Here is a 23,765-nt window from a genome sequence, read left to right as displayed (position 1 = left end):
GTTTTCCTCATTAGTTTTTGGTCTCAGGTGTTAGTTTTAAGTCAAATTTAGTGCAGCATTATTTTCATTTTCTAAATTACGATCAAATTTAGAATAAAATAGACAGTATGGCGGAGTTTTCCTTCAGAATGTGCTGACCTTTTAATTGACAAGTAAAAAGTCAGTGTAATGATGGATTACACTGACTTTGAACTCCTGCTCAATAGTGATGTGCGATACCACTGATTTCCTTTCCGATCCGATACCAAGTAAAATTCAGGGTGGTATCGGTGATACTGATCCGATACCGATACTCTGTACAAAAACTTGTTTCATTGTATTTCATAATACAATATATAATTGTATTATGTAATTGTAATAATAACATAACCATATTGCTTCATAATGATTAGAGGACATCAGACAACTTGTTTTTATTGCTTAATAATGCAGAATAATCATATAGAAATAAAAAAACAAAAACAAAAACCTGACGTTGTGAGCTATTTGAGCATGTTGCCTGCCTGCAGCACTAAAGGACTCTGCGAGAGACGTCTGTCTCGCCCTAGCAGCACCTGCCCCTCTCCTCCTCTTCAGTTCGCCTCAACATAAGCTCATCATATTCTGTGATATGATTTACTCCGAGGTGTTTGACGAGGTCAGTGGTGTTGCCACAACACCTCACTGTCTTGCCACATATATCACAAACCGCGTCTTGGCTGTTTGTGGAGGTAAAACACGTCCACACATAACTCTGTTTGCGCTTAGCCATTGTTGTGAGTGTGCACGCCAGGGGCTGCGACACATTTATACAGCCGTATTTCACATATGACTATGAAAGGCGTAAGAGGAAGTAGTTCCTTCCAAATTAGACGATCCAAATTATATAGTTTCTTTCCACTGCGTTCATTTTAATGGAAAAACTACAAATTTACCCCAGAGTACTAAAATATCGATATTATAATATGAGAATCGATTCTAGAACATAAATTGCTGGTATCGGAAGAATCGATATTTCAGTATCGATCCGCACACCACTACTGCTCAACAACAGTATTTCCTGTAGTGCGGAAGCAGACCAAAGAACCACTGTCAACTGACTCCCTAAGCTAAGATGATCGTTATTTTTGTTTTGTATAAAAGATTCATTGTAAAAAAAAAAGATTGGTGTGTTTCTTCTTCTCTTGAACTCCAGACAGTTGTGAATGACATTCCTCTTGACGGGAGCGTCACAGTAACCCAGAACGGAGTCATCATAACGCTCCCTCAGGTCCTCAAAGTCCGCCGCAACAGATGCAGCAAAATGACCTACCTGCAGGTCGAGGTAAGGATAGAGAGAAGGGATGGGATAGATGGATGTTTGTTTGTCAGAGTTACTCCAGCCTCTCTGTTCTCCTTTCTGTCTCCAGGGAAGATGTACAGACTGTGATGGACCACCCCGATGCATTTTCTATCACAAACCAGTAAGAAAACTGTTATAGTTCGTGGGGTGGACATAATAACTGAAACTCAAGCTTTTCCAAAAGTAATTTTAACAGCTTTAAAAATGACTCCAAAATTAACGCATTCATACTTTACAAAAGGGACCTGAAAGGGAGCAGGGTTGTAATTGTATGACGCGTGTCGCTGTTCTTAAAGTCATCGGGTTTTTCTGTTTAGTGTTTTTCAGCATTTCAGGCTCTTTTATTCACCTCTGCCTGTTTATGTTGATGATTCCTGATGTTGGTGTAATCTTTATGCTGCAGATCAAAAAACAGTTTCCAGCCAACATGCAACCCAACTGTAGGTACAAGAAGCGGGTCGGATCCAGGAGGAAGTCTGTGCTGGGCTGTGTCATCAAATGTCTCCGGACCACTATGGTCTGCTCAAACTTATTTCCATAAACATTATGGCTCTTTTCATAAGGGTCTGATGAAACCTGATAAATGCATAATAATCAGCTAGAAACACCCGTCAACACTGACACAACATTGTGTACATGTTTTAAATTCAATAATAATAATAATAATAATAATAATAATAATAATAATAATCATCATCATCATCATCATAATCATAATAATAATGATGATGTCATGGATTTGTCTGCCCTGCAGGATCACTCCTGTTGCCCCGGTTACTATGGCCACGAGTGCTTCAAATGCCCCGGAGACGTCGGCAGCTGGTGCTCCAATCACGGGGAGTGTCATGATGGTAACCATGGCAATGGCGAGTGCCAGTGCTACGAGGGTTTCCATGGAACTGCGTGTGAGGACTGTGAGCCGGGGAGATACGGAGTTAACTGCTCCTCCAGTGAGCAACATGCAGACACACACACGCACAAACACAGACACACACACACACACAGTGAAGCATTTCCTGTCTGCCATATTTTATATTTGTCACAAGGGGGCGTTACCCGGTGACGGTGGAAAAACAGCTAAATAAATATTTAGGTGTATTGACTGTAGATGTGGAGAAGAGACAAACGAGACTCGACATGTCAAAATCAATGCTGTTTAACTACGTTTGCTAGATTTTCTACATCATCATTTTAGGGCTGTTTATAAAATCATTCAAGTGCTAACGGCATTCCTAGTCCCCAGCTTCTGATTATAACAAAAACTGAGCTTCTGAGACGCAATCTTACACAGCTAAAAAAAATCTATAATACTAACAGCCCTGTGAACAACAACAAAGGATCCATCCATCTTAGATCTCCCTCACCCACTCCTGTGCAAACCCTGACATGAGCTGTGAGATCAGGGGTCTCCTCCAGGTTGGACCTCCACCAAAGACCTCCGCTAGTAGCCATCAAGGAGGCATCCTAGTTAAATACCTGAACCACCTCGACTGGCTCCTTTCAATGTGAAGGAGTAAACAGCTCTGCCCTGAGCACCTTCATCTTCATGCCAATCTAGACAAATGGCATCAAGGGGAGAGCTCCAAGGAAAAACGCACTGCTGGCCAAAAAGAACATAAAGGATTGTTGCCAAATAAACATCTTGATGGTCCCTAGGACTCTTGGGAAAATATTCTGTGGAGTGATGAGACCAAAGTGAAACTTTTTGCAAGGTTTGAGTCCTGTTACATCTGACTACAGTGATTTCTAATTGACATAATCTTGGCCAAGTCATTGTTTATGCAACACTTTGGACTACAATCATGTGACTTAAAAATATAGAAATTGGCAAAAGCTCATTGCTCAAAACTAGCACCACTGATAAACAATGGGCTAGTGAGGCCGGTTTCTTGATCATTAATATGCAAATTGTCATGACCATTGATTATTGATCACTGATCAACAACAGTTGATCAATGGCCATGAGTACCATTCACAGAGAGTTGGGGAATGGCTGCAATCACAGCATTGTAAGATGGTGAAAGATGTACCCTTTGACCCCCTCCTCGATTCAGAGATGGTCTTTCCCTTTTCAAGTAAATGGCCTCTTTGACTCCCCGCTCAAACCAGCGTTCCTCCCTGTCCAAGATGTGTCACTATAAGAGTGTCCACTGGCCTGCAGGTGTAAATAGACTGCGGAGTCCTGGCCGGACGAGGTAGCTCTTCTGTGTTGTGCCATCCGTTCAGCCAGAGGCTGTTTGGTTTCCCTGATGTATATATTATGGCAATCCTCCTGGCACTTAACAGTGTACACTATATTACTCTGTTTGTGTCGGGGGACGCGATCCACGTGGATTTTTGGCGCAGCATATTTTGGGGTTTAAAAGCCACAAAGATGCAGCGTTTAAAAAAAAAAAAAAAAAGCATCTAAACTGTTCCGATACTCCAGACACATAAGGGATCACTACAGGTTTTTGCTTTTGCAGCAGTTGTCCTTCTCTCCTGAATCGGTTGGAGCTTTCTTTAAGCGCCTTCCCAGCTTTGATAAATGTCCAGCTGAGATAACCACATTTACTCAGGGCCTTCTTGATGTGATGTTCTTCTGTTTCCAGCCGTGCTGTCTGTGGAGATGGTGTTTGCTCTGTGTTGCATCCCGATGACACCAAGTTTGTGCTCCAATCAATAATGAGACCCAAACCTTAAATACTGATCCATATGCATAGGTTTACAGTACACGTTAACTTTAAATGTCTCCTGATAGACTTACTGATGGAAATCTCACAGTCTCATTTTTCATATCTTCCCGAGTGAATTTGATGTGTTGGTCCACCGATTTACTGTGATCCGTGAATTGTGGTACGCCCTTAGATTTGATTTTCAAACCAGGTGTCATCCACAAACCTGAACCAATGACTTGGTGGTGTTCCAGGGTAGGATAGCAAAGCCCTCTTTTCCACTTCTTCCATGTACAAATTAGCCACAATGAGTGAAACTGGGGAACCCATGGCACACCCATGTTTCTGCCTGTAGCACTGACCTTTGTATGTGAAATATGTGGAATGAAGACACAGTTCCAAAAGCAAACACACTTGGTTGGTGCTGAGAGTGGTCCTGTTGCTGAGATTGGGGTCATCCTGTAACCTCTTACGAACAACCTCCACTGCTTCAGTGACTGAAACACAAGTGAAAAAAGTTTCTCCCACTGAAAACGTGATGTCCTGATGAACAGAAACAACTTTTTGTGATTTCCTTCGCTGGATGATTGAGCATGCATCAAGACATTCACCAGGCAAAGCTAGTAGGTGACAGGTTTGCCACAACTGAAAATCAAATGGTATTTTTGCTTGAAAAACTCATCCATACTGCAGGAGTAGCTGCAGGGGTTTGATGCTTTGATCAGGCAGCAAGGACAGAGAAAACCAGCTTCAAGTTTGCTAATAAATCTGTTATTAGCAAAGCAAAATAATCTCATAAAGCTAACAGACCTGTGACTAACACTTCATTAACTAAATAAAGTCAAGGAGGGAGTTATGAGTTGTACTGTGTGTGTTGCAGAGTGTAATTGTGCCAACGGGAAGTGTGAGGATGGTCTGACAGGAAGTGGCAGGTGTGTGTGTTATAAAGGCTGGAAAGGAGCCTCCTGCTCTCTAGGTAAGACGTCTATACAAAGGAACAATTAAATTTTAACCACGCATATTTTCTCTGACCTGTCATCACCTGAAACCTGTGTGTGTGTTATGTGTCTCAGAGATCAAAGATGACGCCTGTGGAGGTGTGTGTGACGAAAACGCCAAGTAAGTCAATGTGTCCTCAGTTGCTGTGTTTCATGATGGTAACAGCACAAGCACAAAAAACAACAAATATTATATTTACTGACCATAATATTCTTTTTGAACTCAGTGTTACCCAGTACAGTTAGGCTTAAATTTTAATTCTGCACACCTCATTAATAGTCAGGTTTTGATAACATGGTCCAAAAGCGGGTTAATATCCATTATAGGCATATTTGCAGATGCATATAGCCTTTAACCTGCCAGCTCTGCACTTTAAAGTCTGTGGGATGTCCAATTAAGCTCATGTGAGAGCACCACAGGTAACTGTCCAAACAGAGAATTCCCATCATAGTAACGGGAACGTGGATGAAGCTCTTTCTGCAGGCTCCATGTGAGAAAGCTGCGGGAAATTAGTGATAATATTATTATAATATTATTAGCTGCCTTTTCTCTGCTTGGGCCAGGCAAGTAAATGAATGTTGCTGGTTGATATTGGTGTTTAAGACACTGGTGGTCTGCTTTTCTTTATCTTGCCTTTGCTAGGTTGTTGGTTTTAAGAAAATGAGGTTTGTTCTGAGTTTAACTAATCAGCATTGAACCTTGGCAGTTTTTCAGAGCTACTCACTTTTTACTCTTTACTCTACATCAGCAGTCCCCAACCCCCGGGCCTCGGACCGGTAGCGGTCCGTGAGTCGTTTGGTACCGGGCCGCGAGAGTTGAGGCTCAGGTGTGAAATCAGGGTTTTTATCGGTTTTTAGTGTTATTTTGTTATCGTTTTTATCGTTAACTCGGTTTTCCTGGATCTTTTCACGTGTGTTATGAATAAATCTTCTTTTTTCGGTACCGGTACAACATCCATTTTATGACTGCAAAGCAATAGCTATGGGCAGAATAAAAGACAGACGTATCTTCCAGGTGTAAAACGTGAATCCAAATTGCAATTGCTGGAAAACAGCATTATTTTTCATGGGCACCAGGGGGTGATACCTGTGGCTGCCAAAAGACTTGCAGTACTGTAGAAATCTATGGGAAAACTGCCCTCTGATCCCTCTTCTGAAAACTCTTTCTAGGTAAGTTTATGGGCTAAGTAGTGGTTTCAGATGATGTTGAATGAAAAATTTCATTGATTTTGTAAAATCATTCTAAGCTTTCACAGAGTCACCTATTTAGTATTTTTAATGATGTTCTAAAACCAAATGAGCTAGTGTGAAGAGTACAAAACCGGAGAAATATGAGCTCACTTACCACTTTAAGGAGTTATGAGTCTGGCAGCAGCATTTTGTTTCTCTTGGAGGTGTGAAAGAGATGATTTGTCTAAGACGATAAAGAGGGCAATACATTAATCTCGGCATGATGACACAAATGCATGAAAATATTTCTCCAGTTCAGCTGAGTTAGATCAAAGTTTGGAGTTGTTCCTTAAAAGAAAGAAATAGAAATGTGAAATACATTTTTCATGTGAGTCAAAGGATAAAATATTACATCAAGACTACAAACACAGACTCAGCAGATGAGCAAAAACAAACAAGAGTCTGACTGATTCTGGAGGAACGATAGTCATGCATAAGTCTTCTCACTTATCTGTGGTAAGCAGTCACATAAGGTGGACAGTGTATTCAAAGTCAACTGTTGAGGCTGTAAAGACATACACAGCTGAATGTCATCAGCATAGAAATGATAAGAGATGTCAGAAAAATATCAAATGATGCCATCTAACAAAGAAGAATGTAAAAAGAAAAACATAACGGACCCTGAGTTGAGCTAATAAATGAGTGGAGTGAAAGGGTAAGAATTCTGCAGTTTGCATAATTAGAATCGAAACTAAAAAAATCTAAATTAGTTAGTGAGTGTGTCATTTCAGAGTCAGATCAACCCCTTGTTGCAATATCTGGTTTCCAAATGCCAAGATCTCATCTCAAAGCTTCAAAACAGGACTTCACAAACCTGTGGGTGACACCACGGTAGCTACATCAGTGTTTTATACGTTCTGTGGCAATAAAACAACCCCCCCCACTTCCCGTTATTTGTCAACCATGAAAGAGAGTTTTCCAGGAAAATCCTCATGTTTCTTCCAACTTTGTTTTATTGATTTCAACAATGACATACAAAGTTAGCAACAGCTAAGTCAATCTTGATTTCAGAACAGTGGTATGTCCATTATACCCTCCAACCCCCCAACCCGAATTCTCCCCCTACCAGGTCCACACTAGTCAAAACACCGCAGAGAACCAGTCTCTGCCCACACACACACAAAAAAACAAACAAACAAACAAAAAACAACATCTCAGGACCCATACACATAACAAGCATAACCCCCAAAAAACAACAACAACCACAACCAGCCCCCCACCCCACAACCAAACAAACAAACAAAAACAAACAAAGCAAAAACAGAGAAAACAAAAGCAGAGAAAGGACCAAACAAAACAAAAGGAAAAACAAATAGATAAGGTATAAATAAGATTCAAAAAAAGACAAAACAAAAAAAACAAAACAAAAAAAACAAAAACAAAAAAAAAACATTATAATGTAGCTTCGCTCAGTTCACTTCAGACTCAGGAAGTAAAGTAATGGTGTCCACCAGCAAGAGGAATGATTTCCAGATTTTGTTAAATTCCCTAATAGAACCTTTTAGAGAGAATCTAAGTTTTTCCAACTTTAAGTTAAAGAGTACATCTCTCACCATGAGTTGGGGGGTGGGGAAGCTTCCACTTCAACAGAATAAGCCTCCGGGCCAGTAAAGTGGTAAAGGCTAGGGCCTGTTTGAGGGGACCAGATAAGTTCAAGTCGGGAGGAATGCCAAAAATTGCGGAGAGTGGGTTAGGAAGGACAGTCTGGCCATATGCTTGGCTAAGTGTGTCGAATATATTCCTCCAAAATGCACTCAGTTTCGAACAAGACCAAAACATGTGGACATGGTTGGCAGGCGACAGTCCGCATCTGCTACAGGCATCACTGATGGTTGGATAGATTTTAGATAATTTTGCGTTTGTATAGTGTACTTTATAGACCACCTTGCACTGAATCAAAGCATGACGAGCACAAATTGAGGACGAGTGAATCAATTTCAAAGCACAATCCCACTGCTGTTCTGGCAGGGTTGTCTGAAGCTCTTCCTCCCATCTCAGCTTAATATGAGAAATGGATTTGGGGACCAAAGCATCTAGTATTTTATACAAGGCTGATATCAGTCTGTTTTGATGATGGTTCGTCTGCAGGATGATATCCAGATTTGTTTCTGGAGGCCGATTGGGAAAGTGAGGGAACTGCGTTTTTACAAAATTTCTAGCCTGAAGATAACGAAAAAAGTTGGAATTAGGCAGGTTGTATTTAGACGATAGGTCAGCAAAAGATAGAAAGGTGTCCTGACTGTACAAGTCCTTAACAGTCCTAAGTCCGTTATCTTTCCAACTGCTAAAGGCCGCATCAGTGTTTGAAGGTGCAAAATTAAAATTTTTTGATAAAGGCGTTAGCAAAGACGGTCCAAGTAGCCCGAAGTATTTTCTGAACTGTCGCCAAATAGTTACTGTTTCCTTAGCTATTGGATTATCCCCAACAAAGGTTGGAGAAAAAGGGAGTGGTGAGCTGAGTATTGATGATAATGAGTAACAGCTAGATGCAGTTTCCATTTGTACCCAGGCTGTTGCAGGGGGGTCGTTATGAACCCAATATAAAAGTTTTTGTATGTTAGCTGCCCAATAGTAGTGTCTAAAATTGGGCAGACCAAGACCACCGTCACTTTTAGAGGACTGAAGAATAGACTTGCGAATTCTAGCTTGTTTCCCTCCCCATATGAAATGTGACAGAATCTTTTCTAACTTGTCAAAAAATGCCTTGGTAAGAAGAATCGGGACATGTTGAAAAAGATTTTGGGAGGACACTCATCTTTATCAGGTTAACTCTCCCTGCCACTGACAATGGTAGAGAAGTCCAACGGTCACAATCTTTCCCAACATTTTCTAGTAGGGATAGAAAATTCTCCCTCATCATTTTATGTATAGAAGAGGAAATAAAACCCCCCCAAATATCTAAATCCGGTTTCTGTCCACTTAAAAGGCACTATTGAGTGGGGAAGAGCTCTGGCCAGGGAATTGAGGGGTTGCAACTCGCTTTTTTGATAATTAACCTTATATCCTGACAGTGTACCATGTTGGTCCAGTATGTCAAAAAGCACCGGGAATGAGTTTAGAGGGTCAGAAATGTACAGGAGCAAGTCATCTGCATAAAGGGAGAGTTTGTGAGTCACACCGAACCTTGTAATGCCTTTAAATCTATCCTCTGAACGCAGCCATATTGCAAGAGGCTCGATAGCAATGGCGAATAGGAGGGGTGAGAGAGGGCACCCTTGCCTAGTGCCCCTCTCAAGTGGAAAAGGCAAAGACAAGTTGTTGTTAGTACGAATACAGGTGGATGGCGAGGAATATAGTAGCTTAACCCAGAGAATAAAGTCAGCCCCTAAGCCAAACCTATCCATCACCTCATAGAGGAAGCTCCACTCGACGCGGTCGAAAGCTTTCTCCGCGTCAAGAGATACCACAACCTCTGGAATTGAGTTGCACGATGTATGGATAATATTCAAGAGGTGTCTTGAATTGTCATATGAGTGCCTGCCGGCCATAAATCCCGTCTGGTCAGAGGCGGAAAATCCTCATGTTTCAACCAGGAAATGTTCCCTCACGAACATACTACTGAGTGAATTAGTACATGAACATACTACTCAAGAACATACTACTGAGTCGATCAGATGCTGTTATATTTGTGTGGGTTTTTATTTGCAGCTTTTGAGTTTTAGAGCTTTGATCGGTATTGGTTGAAGTTTGCGTTCCTGTTTGATTTCGTTATTACTCCGTAGTTATTTTAACCATCAGTTCCTATTCTAGTTCTTAGCTTAGTTATGATTTGAGTCTTTGGTGCTTCGCTGTCTGTTATTAAGTTAGTTAGTCCACTGTTTACAAGTTTTTTCAATTACTTTTATTTTCATCTCCTTCCCCTCCTGTTTCTGATCCGCATTTAGTCCCTAAGGTATATATTCTGCATAGTCCAGTGTTTAACTTTGACTTTGCCAGATTGTTCACTAATGCTCCCTGTTGTGCTGCTTATGTTTCTCCTGTTTTCCAAGATCTCAGTGTTTAGTTAGATTTCTGCTTTGTGGTTTTGGTTCCCATTTTGCAGACTTTGTTTATTTCTGGACTGTGCATCAGCCAGTAAATGCGTTTTTAATTTTTATTTAACTTTGTCCTGCATTAGGGTCCCTTCTGCGCCCACATCCTGACAGATGTATCACAGCGTATTTTGGAAGCAGCTCTCTGTTCTCCGTCACTAAAAATATGCGCCACGTCTGTACAGATGGAACTTTCTGCTGCCAGTGTGATTTTTGTTTTTTGTTTCTTAATCTGGGTGAGATCGCCGACACATACCTGTGTGCATTCCTGACTTTAGGATCAACAGTGAGAATCGAAGGTAGAAGGAATAAGAAAGAGTTTATTGTTTGCAGTCAGGGAGTGGAGGTGGATGGAGGTGGAGGAGGTTTACAGCAGGGGAGGGTTGAGGGAAGCTGGTGGGTGGGGAACTAGTGCTGAGTGGAGATGAAGGCAGGGGGTGAGATCATGTCTGGTTTGGCTGGCAGGCGCATGAGATGGGTAGCAGATTAGTTCGACTAGCAGAATCAACACAAGAGTCAAATGCACAGAGTTCATGATGGTGAAGAACTTTCATCAAGCACCGGCTGAAATAACAACCTGGTGATGAGTGATGAAGAACCAGGCTTGATATGCTGCAGAGTTGATGAGCTGATGGATAGCAGGTGTGCAGGCTGATCAGCAATCAGGGCTCCGGGGGAGTGAGAGGAGGGCCGGGCTGCCAGACACATGAGGAATACACCTGAGGCACTCTGTGACCTTGACACAAAAACAGGCAGGCCAAGCTGCAGTCCACAAAAGCTCTGTTATGGAAGCAGTGAAAAGAACTGCTCATGACCCAAAGCAGCACCTCTTTTTTTTTCAAAAATGCTGGAGGTTTTCTCATTGCTGCCAGTGAAGATGAAATTACATTTATTGATGATTTCACTGCTGACTGAAGTAGCTGGATGAAGGCAGAGATTTACCGGAGCTTCCTGTTTGCCAAATGCAGCAGGGGATACAGGAGGGCAAAGGATGGTCTAAATCTGTTTTTTTTTTTTTTTTTTTTTTTTTGTGTCCCGTTTGGATCTTTAGCCATCAGAATTGTTGTCTTAAGGCCAAGAAAGATGCCAAGCGGATTTATTTTACCAAGTGGATCATCATGGCCTTGCCATATTGGTCCATTTGATTGACCTTTATTATAATTATGAATTTATTTTATTTTCAGTTGCTACAAACAGAACAGACATGACTGGGGGATAGGACAGGGAGAAAGAATGAAAGAAAGAGAAGGAGAGAAAGAAAACCAAAGGGGAGAAGAGACGGTGAGAAGGGGGGGAAGAAAGAAAAAAAAGAAAAAAAAAGAAAAACAAAACACCTGGGTCACCTGTATGGAGAAAAAAAACAGAAGAGAAAGCAAACAACAAAGAGCAACATAATAAAAAAAAACAGCACCATCACAATAAACTAGCTAGCAGTAGATATCAGTAGATACTAAATAATAAACGATATTGTGCAGCACGCAAGATAGACAGCGCACAATGTGCTTTGAGGCAGCAGCCAAGAAAGCTGTAGTCCGCGTCTGTGAATACCCGTGTGTACACCTGTGTGCATACCTGTGTGGATCAGCATGCTTGCATTCCAAAGGTTTCTCCATGTAACGATCTGCTAGGGAGTGTGGGGGGGCCACAGCCCCGTCCTCCAGGGTATGAAGCAGGTATGGAGGAGATCAAAACTCCAGACATCCAGAGGCCCCCAGAACACAAGAGACCAAGGAAGACCAACAGAGGGGCAGCCGCGCCACTGTCCCAGTAAGAGCTGAGGAGAGTCCCAGATGAGGGCTCACTCAGCAGCCGCGGAGCAGAAGCCAGGGGGAGTTGCAGTGACGCGCCCGTGAGCTCCGCCGGCAGCCAGCTGTGGCTGAGTGACCGAGCCCCAGGCCGAGAGGCCGGGGGCACCCCACCTCCGAAGTGGCCCGAGCGAGCCCCAGGCTCCAGGCCCCGATAAGCGGCCGCCAAGGAGTGAGCCGGTGTGTACCCGGACGCCCATCCCCAGACACAAAGAACCACCAATGCACCGACACCTGAGGGAGTCCGCCACTGGCAGGGGAAGTGGTGGTGGGTGGAGATAGGCCTCCAAACCTTGGATGGTCTAAATCTGTAATTTGATACAGGCAGTGGTCCCAAACGTTTTTTGCGCCATGGACCGGTTTATGTCCGACAAAATTTTCACGGGCCGGCCTTTAAGGTGTTGGAGATAAATACAACAAAATAAAACCAGTACCATTACCAAAAAAAAGATTTATCCGTAAAGAAAGACCCAGGGAAACAGAGTTTACGATAAAAACGATTTTAAAAAAATAACGATAAAAACTGATAAAAACCCTGAAAACCACAAGTTATACACCTGAGCTTCAACTCTCGCATCCTGGTACCAAACGACTCACAGACCAGTGGCCTGTGGGTTTGGGACCACTGGTTTAAGGCACCATTTAGAAGTTCCTTAAACATGCATTCTTTCTAATGGCCAGGAGGGGGCGACCCCCTGAATGAAGGCTCTGGGTAAAGTAAAACAGACCATAAATCTCTATGGGCGTATCGGGCCCTTGGTTTATCAGTCGAATACATCCGTCATTGGTGATATCTGATTTTAAAATAATAAGATGTCATGCTTCAGAACTGGACAAGATAAAATCAGAAAGGCTCTGCTTGAAGGGCTGCATAAACATACACAGATCAGGCATAAGATAATGACCACCTTGCAGATAATTTTTTAGCATTAAAATACACAGACACTTCATTATTGGATTGCCCTAAATGTTAAAAACGTGTTTAAAAAAATCTGTAGAGATGTGCTTTTATTATATGATGGATGGGTTTTTGTAAGTTTGTTTGATGGGGCTAGTCTGTGAGATTGAGTCTATAGTGTTTTCATCGTGTGTTCATAGTAATGAAAGGACATGTGGTCCGTTGTAACAGTAGCTCACTGAGTGTTTTTAATCCTTTTTTGACAACAGTGGAGCACCACGGCAGTGAGATATGTGTTAGGCTAGAAATTCAATTCTGTGCTGGTAATAGGATCAATGATGCGAAGAAAACTACAGAATATAAACAGTAATGCAGGGCGCTGTTCACAAATATGATTTGTAATGATAGAAATTATTAGTCACAGCTCTCAGCTTCAGTAAAAATGTGAAACACATATTGAGCCATTTGTTTTTCTGCTGCAGCTGCATAACAGGGCCACAGGGAACAGCTGCCGTCTGCGTGTGCACGGCTGGATATGAAGGAAACGGAACCTACTGCAAAGGCAACCACACACACACACACACACACACACACACACACACACACACACACACACACACACACACAGCGTCATTAAACCTGTCTTTTAGTGTGATTACGCTCTCCTCATCTTTCTCTTTCTGTCTCTCAGAGCTGGATTTGTGCAGCCGGTCTAACGGTGGATGCTCAGAGTTTGCCGTTTGTACCAAAGTGGCAGCGGGAATGAGGACCTGTACCTGTAAACAGGGGTACACTGGAGATGGGGTCATCTGCCTCGGTATGTGGTCCTAAACCCTAACCTGGACCTCTATAAATCCACCAAGACCAAGAGGTTTTGTAGATCAAAGTTGTTAGACATTATTGGAAATGCTGAAGTCGCCTTCAAGTAATGATTTCAGACAGAAGAAGAATCAATAAAGGTCCTAAACTTTTTCCTCTGTTTTTTGGCCAATGTGTAGTCAGTACTGGCTAGTAGTGAAGGTTTTATCTGTATATGTTTTTAAAAAGGAAAATCTGTGGGTAGTACACACATTTACAGTTAAAAATACTCCCAGTAAAACAGAATTGAAAAACACAAGTATATAATGGACAATAGATTTAACTATTTCATGTAATTGCCTTTGCACACATGATGCAATACAAGCATAGGCATGGTCTAAGTTGTTACAGTTTTCCTATACGATTACACTATTTATTTATTTCAAACAACGATGACAAAATCAACCACCAGAACAAAGAAAATCTCAGTAAATTCATCACACGTCAATCCATGTTCTCAAACACTGACTCCAGGAAAAAGATCAAAGACGAGAAACAGGTCAAAAAATACAGCACGGCTAAAAACTGCATCAGTAAACAGCTGTATCACAGTCCTGGGTTCCTGACAAGTTATTTTTGTGGCTTCTTTGATTCACATTTTCCTGTTATGTTTCCATGACTCTCATTTTCACTTCCTGTTAAGTTTTGTTATTTCCTTTTCCTTGGATGTAGCATTAATGATATTTTTACAGCCTGTCTTTGTCTTGTCATCTTGGATTCTCCACTGCGTCAGCTCTCCCTCTTCTGCCGTGCTTTCAAACCTTTGCTGTTTAGTCCGTTTAAATTGAACCCGGGTTCATTTTCACACCTGGTTTTGATCGTTGCTGCAGAGGTAAACACAGTAATGGCAGGTACAGGGGCTCCTCTCTGTAGAGAGTCTCATTATCTGACATGAGACCCTCTATGGTGGTGTCTGCAAACTTCACAAAGGTATTTGAACAGTGAATGACACTACAGTCATGTGAGAGCTGGGCTGAGCACACAGTGGATGATGTACAGTCCCTTATTCTCACCACCTGAGGCCTACCGGTGAGAAAGTCCTTGATTCAGGAGCACATCGAAGTGGACAACACCATGTTGTGAAGCTTCAGTGGTAGTTTATCCAGGATTACCGTATTAAAGGCAGAATTGAAGTCAACGAATAGCATCGTTGACTTCAGCTGCAGATGACGCCAGGCTGTGTGATGAGCTATTGAGACTATATCCTCTGTGCATTGGTTCCCTGTATAGGTGAACTGATGGCTCTCAATACCAGCAGGGATGATGTCCTTGAAGTGCTGCATAATTACTGAGGTCAGTGCAACAGTGCAGTAATCACATTGCAGGTGGCAGCTGACTTTTTAGACACAGAGGCAATAATGAAAGATTTGGGGCAGACAGCAACCTGATGTGACAGGTTGAAACTGTCTGAAACCCCCCCGGAGAAACTACAGATTGGTCAGCAAATTTCACACTTCACAGTCTGATCTGACACCCTGTCCAGTCTTGCAGCCTTGCTGGTGTTGGTTTTCCTCAGTGTAGAGCTCACCTGAAGAGGCTATTACTGCTCCTCTAGCTCAGAAAGGTAGATCGCCTCTCTGCTGCCAGTTTTCTGTTTCAAAGCGTGCACAAAAATGGTTCAGGGTGTCAGAGCGACACCTTCCATACATGCGGACATAGTACATTGATTACTCATGTTTAGTACACCGTGTTGGGTCTGCACCTCAGCAGGCCCGCTACTTCAGAAAGCAAGACAGAACAGTGATCGATCGATTTTCACATGCTATAGCAAGGGGAACAGCAGCACTCTGTCCTCGGTCTCAAACGACTCCAACCCCAACCCCTGCTTGCAGCCTTTTTATTCTGTGACACACAGTTTACACAAACACCCATTGTAAAACCCCCCTATGGTCACAAAAGGTTAAAACACTGCGTGTGTGTCTGTGGGGGGTGACTTCCTGCTGACAAAGGGTCATCTCCCCTCACCCCTCTATATGGCTTAGCTTTTTCCATATACAAACACAGGTGAGGAGATAAAGAGCAGGAAGTAAAACACCCTCACTAAATAAGAAAGCAGAACCCTCACATAGGATGTGCCTACAGTCACACTATAGCCCCCCTCACCATTCAACAGGCTGGGGAGGGGAACAGAAACAGAAGAATGCCTGATCATACAGTTTGAACTCAAGACTTACAAATTTAAGTAACACAATGACTACATTTAACTATTTTAACCTAACACACCGCTATATGGAAAGTAACACTACTACAATATGTGAGGCAAGATACGAAATCTACAGTGTCATCTACTCTCAGTACATGTGGTATTCCAGTGTTTAACAGTGTTTACTGTGGATTCAAGCTTGACATAGGTTTAACAGTCCTGGGCTATTTACATCCCAGTGCATTTCTTTGGGTTAAATGAGGTGGAAAAACAAACAACCACATCAATTAATTAATCACAGTGGTTATACTCAAGAAATACTCACCAAAAAACACTTACTTCCTGTGTCACTCTTTGCCTCTCGTAAGTCTGAAATGGACATGCATGTTGCAGTAGGCTGCAGCACCAGTGGAGGAAGGTATTTTATTTAAACCCAGCATGAAAATAATCACAGGAAAGTGTTTAAAGAGGCATTACTAAAACATTTGCACGTAAATGCTTTCTAGCCTCGCAGCTTAATCTTTTCTGACATTAAAGGACGCTGGGGTGCACTGCCTTGGCCTCCCAGGACCTGGCGTCCACATATGTGGACATCACAATTTCGGTTGTCTAGACCACATAAATTTTGCCCAATCAACCCAAATAGCAAAGAGAAATTAAAAATGCAGACCATGAAGTTCTGGTCTTAGGGGGTTAAATATATTATCTTGCTCTGCTGGTACTGCAACTGAATACACACACTGTGGGTGTGTGTATTTTACGCTTTGCCGTGATACATCGGGTTGTCTTAGCTGGTTTGTCGTGATGTATTTTGGTTTGCTTGGAGTTTTCTCTGCATGAAAAGCAACCAAACCACAGGAAAAAGCTACAGATTTACAAATTTACAACTAATTTGGACCAGAGTAAACAAACTGTAGGTGTGAAAACACCCTCACTTTCATCAGTGTCCACTGAGATTTTTCTGTCAGACACGTGTCTGTTTGTGCTCTCATTCCTTGAACATATTGAGTTTGTTCTAAAGGTTCCTGTTTTGTTTCACTTTGTGTATTTTTTATTTGTTGAGGAGTCATTGAAATGTCTGGGATTCTGTACATTTTTGCCTATAGACTCTTCTTTCTGACTTTGAATTAGATCTACATCTCCTATTTCAGACACCGCTTACTTATCATTCAGTTTATGTATTTTTTGAGTGGAAGGTTTTATATAATTTTTTTGATCCAGTGGAAAACAGTTCACCTGTATTTTATCACTTCCCTGCTATTTTTTGTACCTTTTGGGGGGGGGGGGGACCAATGAAGTGAAAACAAAAAAAAAAACTATGTTTTCAATTCATTGGTCCACATTCAGCATGTATTTTGCATATCTCAGAAAAAAGCAAGGTGATGTAATAAATGTTTGTGTCCATCCTTTGGTTTCTTCGCAGAGATTGACGGCTGTCTGATCAACAATGGAGGCTGCCACAAGAATGCGGAGTGCATCAGAGCAGGACCCAACATTGTAAGACATCACTGTTCTGCATTAAAACGTCAGACCCCAGTAACACTGAGCTAACTTTGTACCTGAGGCCCTTAATAAACCTCTCCTAATTATTTCTTTGGCATTTTTTATACTTATATAGCTTTTTCTTAACAGACTGACAGTGACAAAATAATAAATACATGGCACAAAACTAATATTTTTTCCATAAATTAGTAAAAAGTTACATTGCCGCAAAATTTTATAATTCTTTATTATTTGCCCTTTGTTTTTAAATGTCATTTTTAGTGTCCTGAATTCTATCAGTTATATTTTCCTGCTTTTATTGTTAATATTAATCCATTTAATTAATTTAGTTAATTAATTTAGTTAATTAATTTAGTTAATTCATTTGGCATATGAAGTTACTAAAAAGTAGAATAATCTAGATTCATAGTGAAGTTAAAATTAATTGATAAGAAACAACATGAAAGAAGTCATACAAGATCCAACAATCACTTTTTTTTTTTACAAACAAAAAAATAACTGAAAAGCTAACAACCAAAATGATAGAACAATAAAAATTATTAAAATTCATGTCACACACTGCCTCTGTTCAAGATTGGCCCAGTGGCCTGTGGGTTTGGGACCACTGGTTTAAGGCACCATGTAAGTCCCTTAAACATGCATTCTTTCTAATGGCCAGGAGGGGGCGACCCCTTGAATGAAGGCTCTGGGTAAAGTAAAACAGACCATAAATCTCTATGGGCGTATCGGGCCCTTGGTTTATCAATCGAATACATCCGTCATTGGTGATATCTGATTTTAAAATAATAAGATGTCATGCTTCAGAACTGGACAAGATAAAATCAGAAAGGCTCTGCTTGAAGGGCTGCATAAACATACACAGATCAGGCATAAGATAATGACCACCTTGCAGATAATTTTTTAGCATTAAAATACACAGACACTTCATTATTGGATTGCCCTAAATGTTAAAAATGTGTTTAAAAAAATCTGTAGAGATGTGCTTTTATTATATGATGGATGGGTTTTTGTAAGTTTGTTTGATGGGGCTATCTGTGAGATTGAGTCTATAGTGTTTTCATCGTGTGTTCATAGTAATGAAAGGACATGTGGTCCGTTGTAACAGTAGCTCACTGAGCTTACTATGGTAAAGTGAGAAAGTGATATTACTATAACTAATGTGATATAATTAAATATGCAATTAATAAATGAGAAAAGAAATCTGCCACCACATACCAGACTGCAGATGAGCTGCATACAGGGCTGGACTGGGACATTTTGACTAGAGACTGGCCTGCGATTATAGGAAAAATCATAAAGCCTTTGAATGAAAACAAACGCTATTGTGACAGTGATGTTCACTGTTTTGATGGTATATATGCATCAATTTATCAATTGTTTGTTGTAAGATTCAGATAATTATTTTTTTTAAAAGCGAGACATTTTAAATGAGAATAAGAATGAAAAGTATGTCTTTTTGCCCACCTCTCCCTGTTAATGCCCTACCTGGCCCCTCTGGCAAAACCTTGCTAGACCCGCCCCTGCACAGTTACCAGCTGCCAGCTACTTAGAAAAGTATCCTGGTGTTATTTGTCTCTCAGAAACAGTTCATAACTTCCCTTCAGCTCATTCATGTCACCTAAAAGGTAAACCTGTTTCTCCATCACAGCTCTGATGATTCAGTAAGGACATCTCCTGGTCTCATATTCATGTTTCCCTCTCACCACATATCCAAACCAATATCATGACCAGCAGCTTTTACAGCTGTGGCTCCAGCAAACATCAGCTGATACTAGAAATTAATAAATAAATAAATTCTAACAAGAGCTGACCAAGCTTAAACGTGCTGCTGTTGTTTAGTGCGACATCCGCTGGTTTCCTCTTTCTGGCGCGATGTGGGCGATACACAAACAAGAGAGAAAAGCCGATCAGCTAATCATTGATCAGTTTTCATGATTGAAGTAGAAACATGTGAGGGAGGGGGAGAGAATGAGAGAAGAAGAGGCAGCTGTGCAGCGTAAAGACACAGAAAAACTCCAGCTTAGTGTCTTTTTCATTGTAGCTGAAGTCCGGGACAAACTGCATTCCTTTTCACCTCAATATGAAACGCGTGATATTTTCTCTGAATACGAGACGATTCCGTTTTTTAGGGGATGGTTGGCATCATCATAATTAACCTTATGAAAAAAATAAAGTTCAACATCATCATAGCACCCTCTCAGCCATATACAAACTCCGTCATGCTAGCTAGTACGCAGTACGAAAAAGTCAGCACAACGAAAATAAACTCCACCTAAACTTGATTTATATCTGACCCAGATAGACTGCAGGTCATAACTTCTTACCTGAAGTTCAGTTCACCTGACACTCGGACCGGCGGCCGCCTCGGGTATCTCCTCCTGCCTCCCCTCCTGCCTCCCCTTTCTCTCATCCACCTGCTGGCCTCCACCACTTGCTAATGTTACTAAATCTGTGGAAGCTCCGCGATAGCCACCACACGAAGTAACAAATAACGAGCCTATCTAAATCCCAGTAACGAGTAACGCTTTCCTGATTTTGGCATAATAACTAGTTACCGTGCTCGTTACCACAATAATAACGTAGTTACTGTAACGCGTTACTTAATAACGTGTTAGTCCCTACGCTGATGACTTCAGACAAAACAGACTTTACAAGGGGACACAGCTGACAGGGGAGACAGAGGCAACATGGAGACGAGTGACTCGATGTGGAACATGGGAAAGACAAAGTGACAGGAACCTAAATTCTAGGAACTAAGAATGTAACACAAGCACTACACAATGAAGAGAACCAAAACCATGAATAACCATAATCAAAGAATTCACCAACAAACACAAAACCTTGGGTCACAGACCCAGTACCATGACAGTTTTAGTGACTTACTGTTTCCTCTTTCTGCTTTGGTTTCATCTTCAGACCTCCTGCAACTGTAAGCTGGGCTTCCAAGGATCGGGGAGATACTGTTTTCCTGTGAACCCCTGCAGAAATGTATGTGTGTGCTTTATTCTGCTCTGTAGCAAAATACTGACACTTGTTTTAAAGTTTTAAATGCCTGAAGGTGATATGGGAACAGATACTTATTTTATGTGAGCGGTAGATAATCTTTTCATGTTTTAAGGCAACAAGTCGTTAATTTGGCTGCTGAATACAAAAGTACTCAGCACACCTGGGTGCTGCAGGGGAGCTGCATGGCCTGGTTTCTTCAGTCAGTTAAATACCTGTAGTCATTATACAGCAGTAGGGATTTATATTGCATTTGCAGTCTCTAATTATGAGAGTAGAATATACATAGCTCTGCACTCGGCTCACACAGCTGGGTATCTTCATAAATTATTGAAATCTCCTGAAAGGAGACATTAAGCTCTTCCTCTCAGATTCCAGGTTATTAGAGTGAGACTTGAGTGGTCGTCATCAGGAACCTTAATCGACATAATTTAACAGATTTTTCTAGGAAATTTCCAAATATTATCCAAATATTTCAGATGCCGTCTAAATAATTCTGTGGCAACAGAAGCATTATTACAGCAGTCCTGTCCATGTGTCTTAGCAGGGATAATATGTTGACAGACACATTCCTATGCAAGCTATTTAATTATCTCCAAATACCTGTTTTAAATTTATGTGTTTTTGCAGAGAAGAGTGAGTAATTAAAAAAAGGTTGATTTTTAATTTTGCTCCTCTGCACTGATTTATCTGTAGAGATTAGTTTGAGGACAGAGTTTCAGTATGTCCTGAAAGACAATGCTAAAAAAACCCTAAAGCAACACTTTTTAATGGGAGTGTGGCATTAAACTTCTGGGATATTGATCTGGTTAGTTAAGTGGCACATGAGCTGCTTTGGGGTTAATTTGATTAACAACAGGTCGACTAGAGGGGCAGCAATGAGACAACCCCCAGACCCTGGTGGACAACAGTCCCCGGTCTCATGTGGTGAGAGTAAATGAAATTTCGGCAAACAGAACTAGCTTGATAAATTTCATTTCCATCAAATGATTTTGAATCCTGTCAACAAATGTTCATCACCTACAACACGATCCGTTTTACGGAAGTGTTTCCAGGAGAAAGCCTCTTCTCTCTAAAAAGAACATGGCAGCACAGCTTATGTTTGTAAAGCTGCATTTGAACAACCAACCATTAGTCAGATCAGTCGACTGTGAGCTGCTCCATACACCAAAGTATCCTAGAGTCAAATGTAAGGCCATCTGTCCATCAGCTGAAGCTTGGCTGAAACTGGGTCATGCAGAAAGACAATGGTCCCAAGCACAGCAGCAAATCTACAACAAAATGACTGACAAAACAAAGACTCAAAGTGCTGCAGTGATCCAGTCAAAGTCCTGACCTCCTGATGCTGTGACCTGATGCCATGTTTAATCCTAACAAAACTAGAAATTAAAACCCTTGTTTTGTGGCATTCCTGTTAAAAGACTCATGCTGTGTTTGTGTGCAGAACAACGGTGAATGTAGCAGGAACGCTCGCTGTGAGTACATGGGCATGGGGCAGAGGAACTGCACCTGCCACAGAGGCTATATAGGTGATGGCATTAATTGCCGGGGAAGCACCAACTCTGTAAGTCACATGACCTTCAACTTCCTGCTTTCCTTTGAGCGCCCGCTCCTCCCCACTTCTCTCCCCCTAACATCACACTGTTTTCTGCTTTACAGGAAGTGTCCAGTCAGAAAGAGAACGCCTTCTTTCGTCAAATGATGATGGTGAGCCTCTGCCAGACACCGAAAATAAAACTTCACCATTTATGAAGTGAAGTTTGACTTTCAAAGAGTGCACACGATTAAATTCAGGCAATTAAGATAGAAAAAGTCCAGGTATAATTAGATGCCTTTTATTTTACCTCAAAGAAAGCATTTGCATATATTTTATTGATTTTACAGACTGCCTCCTCTATTAATGAAGTAATGAGTGTCTAAGCTGATTACCTTTGTGGTCAGAAACAAAAACTGTTATGCCTGTGATCTAGAAATTAATCACAGAGCGCCAAGGTGAAGGATGTCTCAGTTTCTAAAATGCATCTGGAGGCCAGAGAGGAGAGGCGGCTGCAGGATGAGCTGTAATCCAGACTGCACAGGTGTTTTTACCTTCAGCCTGTGATACAGTTCAGATGTCACATCAAATTGACATCCAAGGCAAGGATGTCTCATTTCGATAAACACCTGATGCCTTGACTCCTCTCTCCTCGTGACTCTTCCTCGCTTCCTCCACTTGCATGTGTGGTGGGAGGGCTAAGATGCGAGGAGAGGAATCGAGGAGGAGGAATTTAGGAAATGAGAAAATGGACATTGGGTCAAAAATAGGAATGAAAATAAAACCAGGACCCAAAACTCAGTATCACTGTGAGACCTTAACTTATTATTCATCCTTGATTTTATACACATATTTTATAAATTTGTTGCACTGAGCTGCTTTTGTAAGTCACTGTGTGGGAAAATAGCTGGAAATAAAAATTAAAGTAAAAAAAAACAAAAAACTCCTGGACTTGCTTTGGGATGAATACTTTTGAGCCATCTGATTCTCATCCATCGTCACTGTTTTTGTGCTTCTTAGATGTCAGGCATTTCAGGTCTTTATGGTGATGGACCATACACTGTCTTCGTCCCGGTAGAGGAAAACAACAACATCTCCATTGTGAGTGCAGCAGCTGCTGCTTTTTGCTTTTTCGTGTGACATTAACGTCTCCAGTCTCACCTTAAATGTGTGCCACCCTACCCTAGCTGTATCACTTTAGCATGTGGCATTGATTGTTTTTGCTTTACGGTACTGACTTGTGTGTGTGTGTGTGTGTGTGTGTGTGTGTGTGTGTGTGTGTGTGTGTGTGTGTGTGTGTGTGTGTGTGTGTGTGTGTGTGTCTAGGTTAATGTTTGGAAGCAGAACGGTCATATTGAGGATCTGGTTCGTTCCCACATCGTTTCCTGTGAGATTCTGACCTCGAATGACTTCAAAACCACTGAGCGTGCTGTCTCAGTATCAGGACACACATTGCACTTCAGCCTGAGAGGGGTAACGCACATACACAGATTATTAACTCCTCAGTAGAACAGAAGTAAATGTAGCTTCACAGATATGGATTTAAATGTGTAAAACAAACATTAAGAACGATTTAATTTTTCTCAAGTCACACTTGACCTTTTCTCACTCCAACCACTTTATGCCTTATTAATCCCTGGAGCACAGCAGCTGTACTCAGCTTTATAAAGGACCAGTCACAGCATCATTTGAAAATGTAAAATTATTGAGCAAAATCCATCCATCCATCCGTTTTCTGCCACTAACAGTAGCTTGCAAAAGTTTTTGGCCCCCTTGAACTTTTCCAC

The 23,765-nt window shown here is 41.5% G+C and overlaps 1 protein-coding gene across 1 annotated transcript in view; it reads left to right on the top strand.

Moving 5' to 3' along the window:
- The window catches only part of stab1 (stabilin 1), a 169,234-nt gene that overhangs the window by 53,312 nt on the left and 92,157 nt on the right, over positions 1–23,765 (top strand). The window contains exons 35-48 of the mRNA XM_040004521.1: positions 1,175–1,303; positions 1,389–1,442; positions 1,725–1,838; positions 2,076–2,271; positions 4,856–4,951; positions 5,049–5,094; positions 13,420–13,499; positions 13,629–13,754; positions 17,362–17,435; positions 20,358–20,429; positions 21,889–22,008; positions 22,104–22,151; positions 22,999–23,079; positions 23,305–23,451. Coding sequence (XP_039860455.1) covers positions 1,175–1,303; positions 1,389–1,442; positions 1,725–1,838; positions 2,076–2,271; positions 4,856–4,951; positions 5,049–5,094; positions 13,420–13,499; positions 13,629–13,754; positions 17,362–17,435; positions 20,358–20,429; positions 21,889–22,008; positions 22,104–22,151; positions 22,999–23,079; positions 23,305–23,451 — 1,383 coding nt within the window. The remainder of the gene's footprint in view (positions 1–1,174; positions 1,304–1,388; positions 1,443–1,724; positions 1,839–2,075; positions 2,272–4,855; positions 4,952–5,048; positions 5,095–13,419; positions 13,500–13,628; positions 13,755–17,361; positions 17,436–20,357; positions 20,430–21,888; positions 22,009–22,103; positions 22,152–22,998; positions 23,080–23,304; positions 23,452–23,765) is intronic.

Source organism: Simochromis diagramma, unplaced genomic scaffold (genome assembly GCF_900408965.1).
Source record: "Simochromis diagramma unplaced genomic scaffold, fSimDia1.1 OVJJ01000320.1, whole genome shotgun sequence".
NCBI classification, from domain to species: domain Eukaryota; kingdom Metazoa; phylum Chordata; class Actinopteri; order Cichliformes; family Cichlidae; genus Simochromis; species Simochromis diagramma.
The sequence above is the reverse complement of the archived record's forward strand: the minus strand, read 5'-3'. Positions and strand labels throughout refer to the sequence as shown.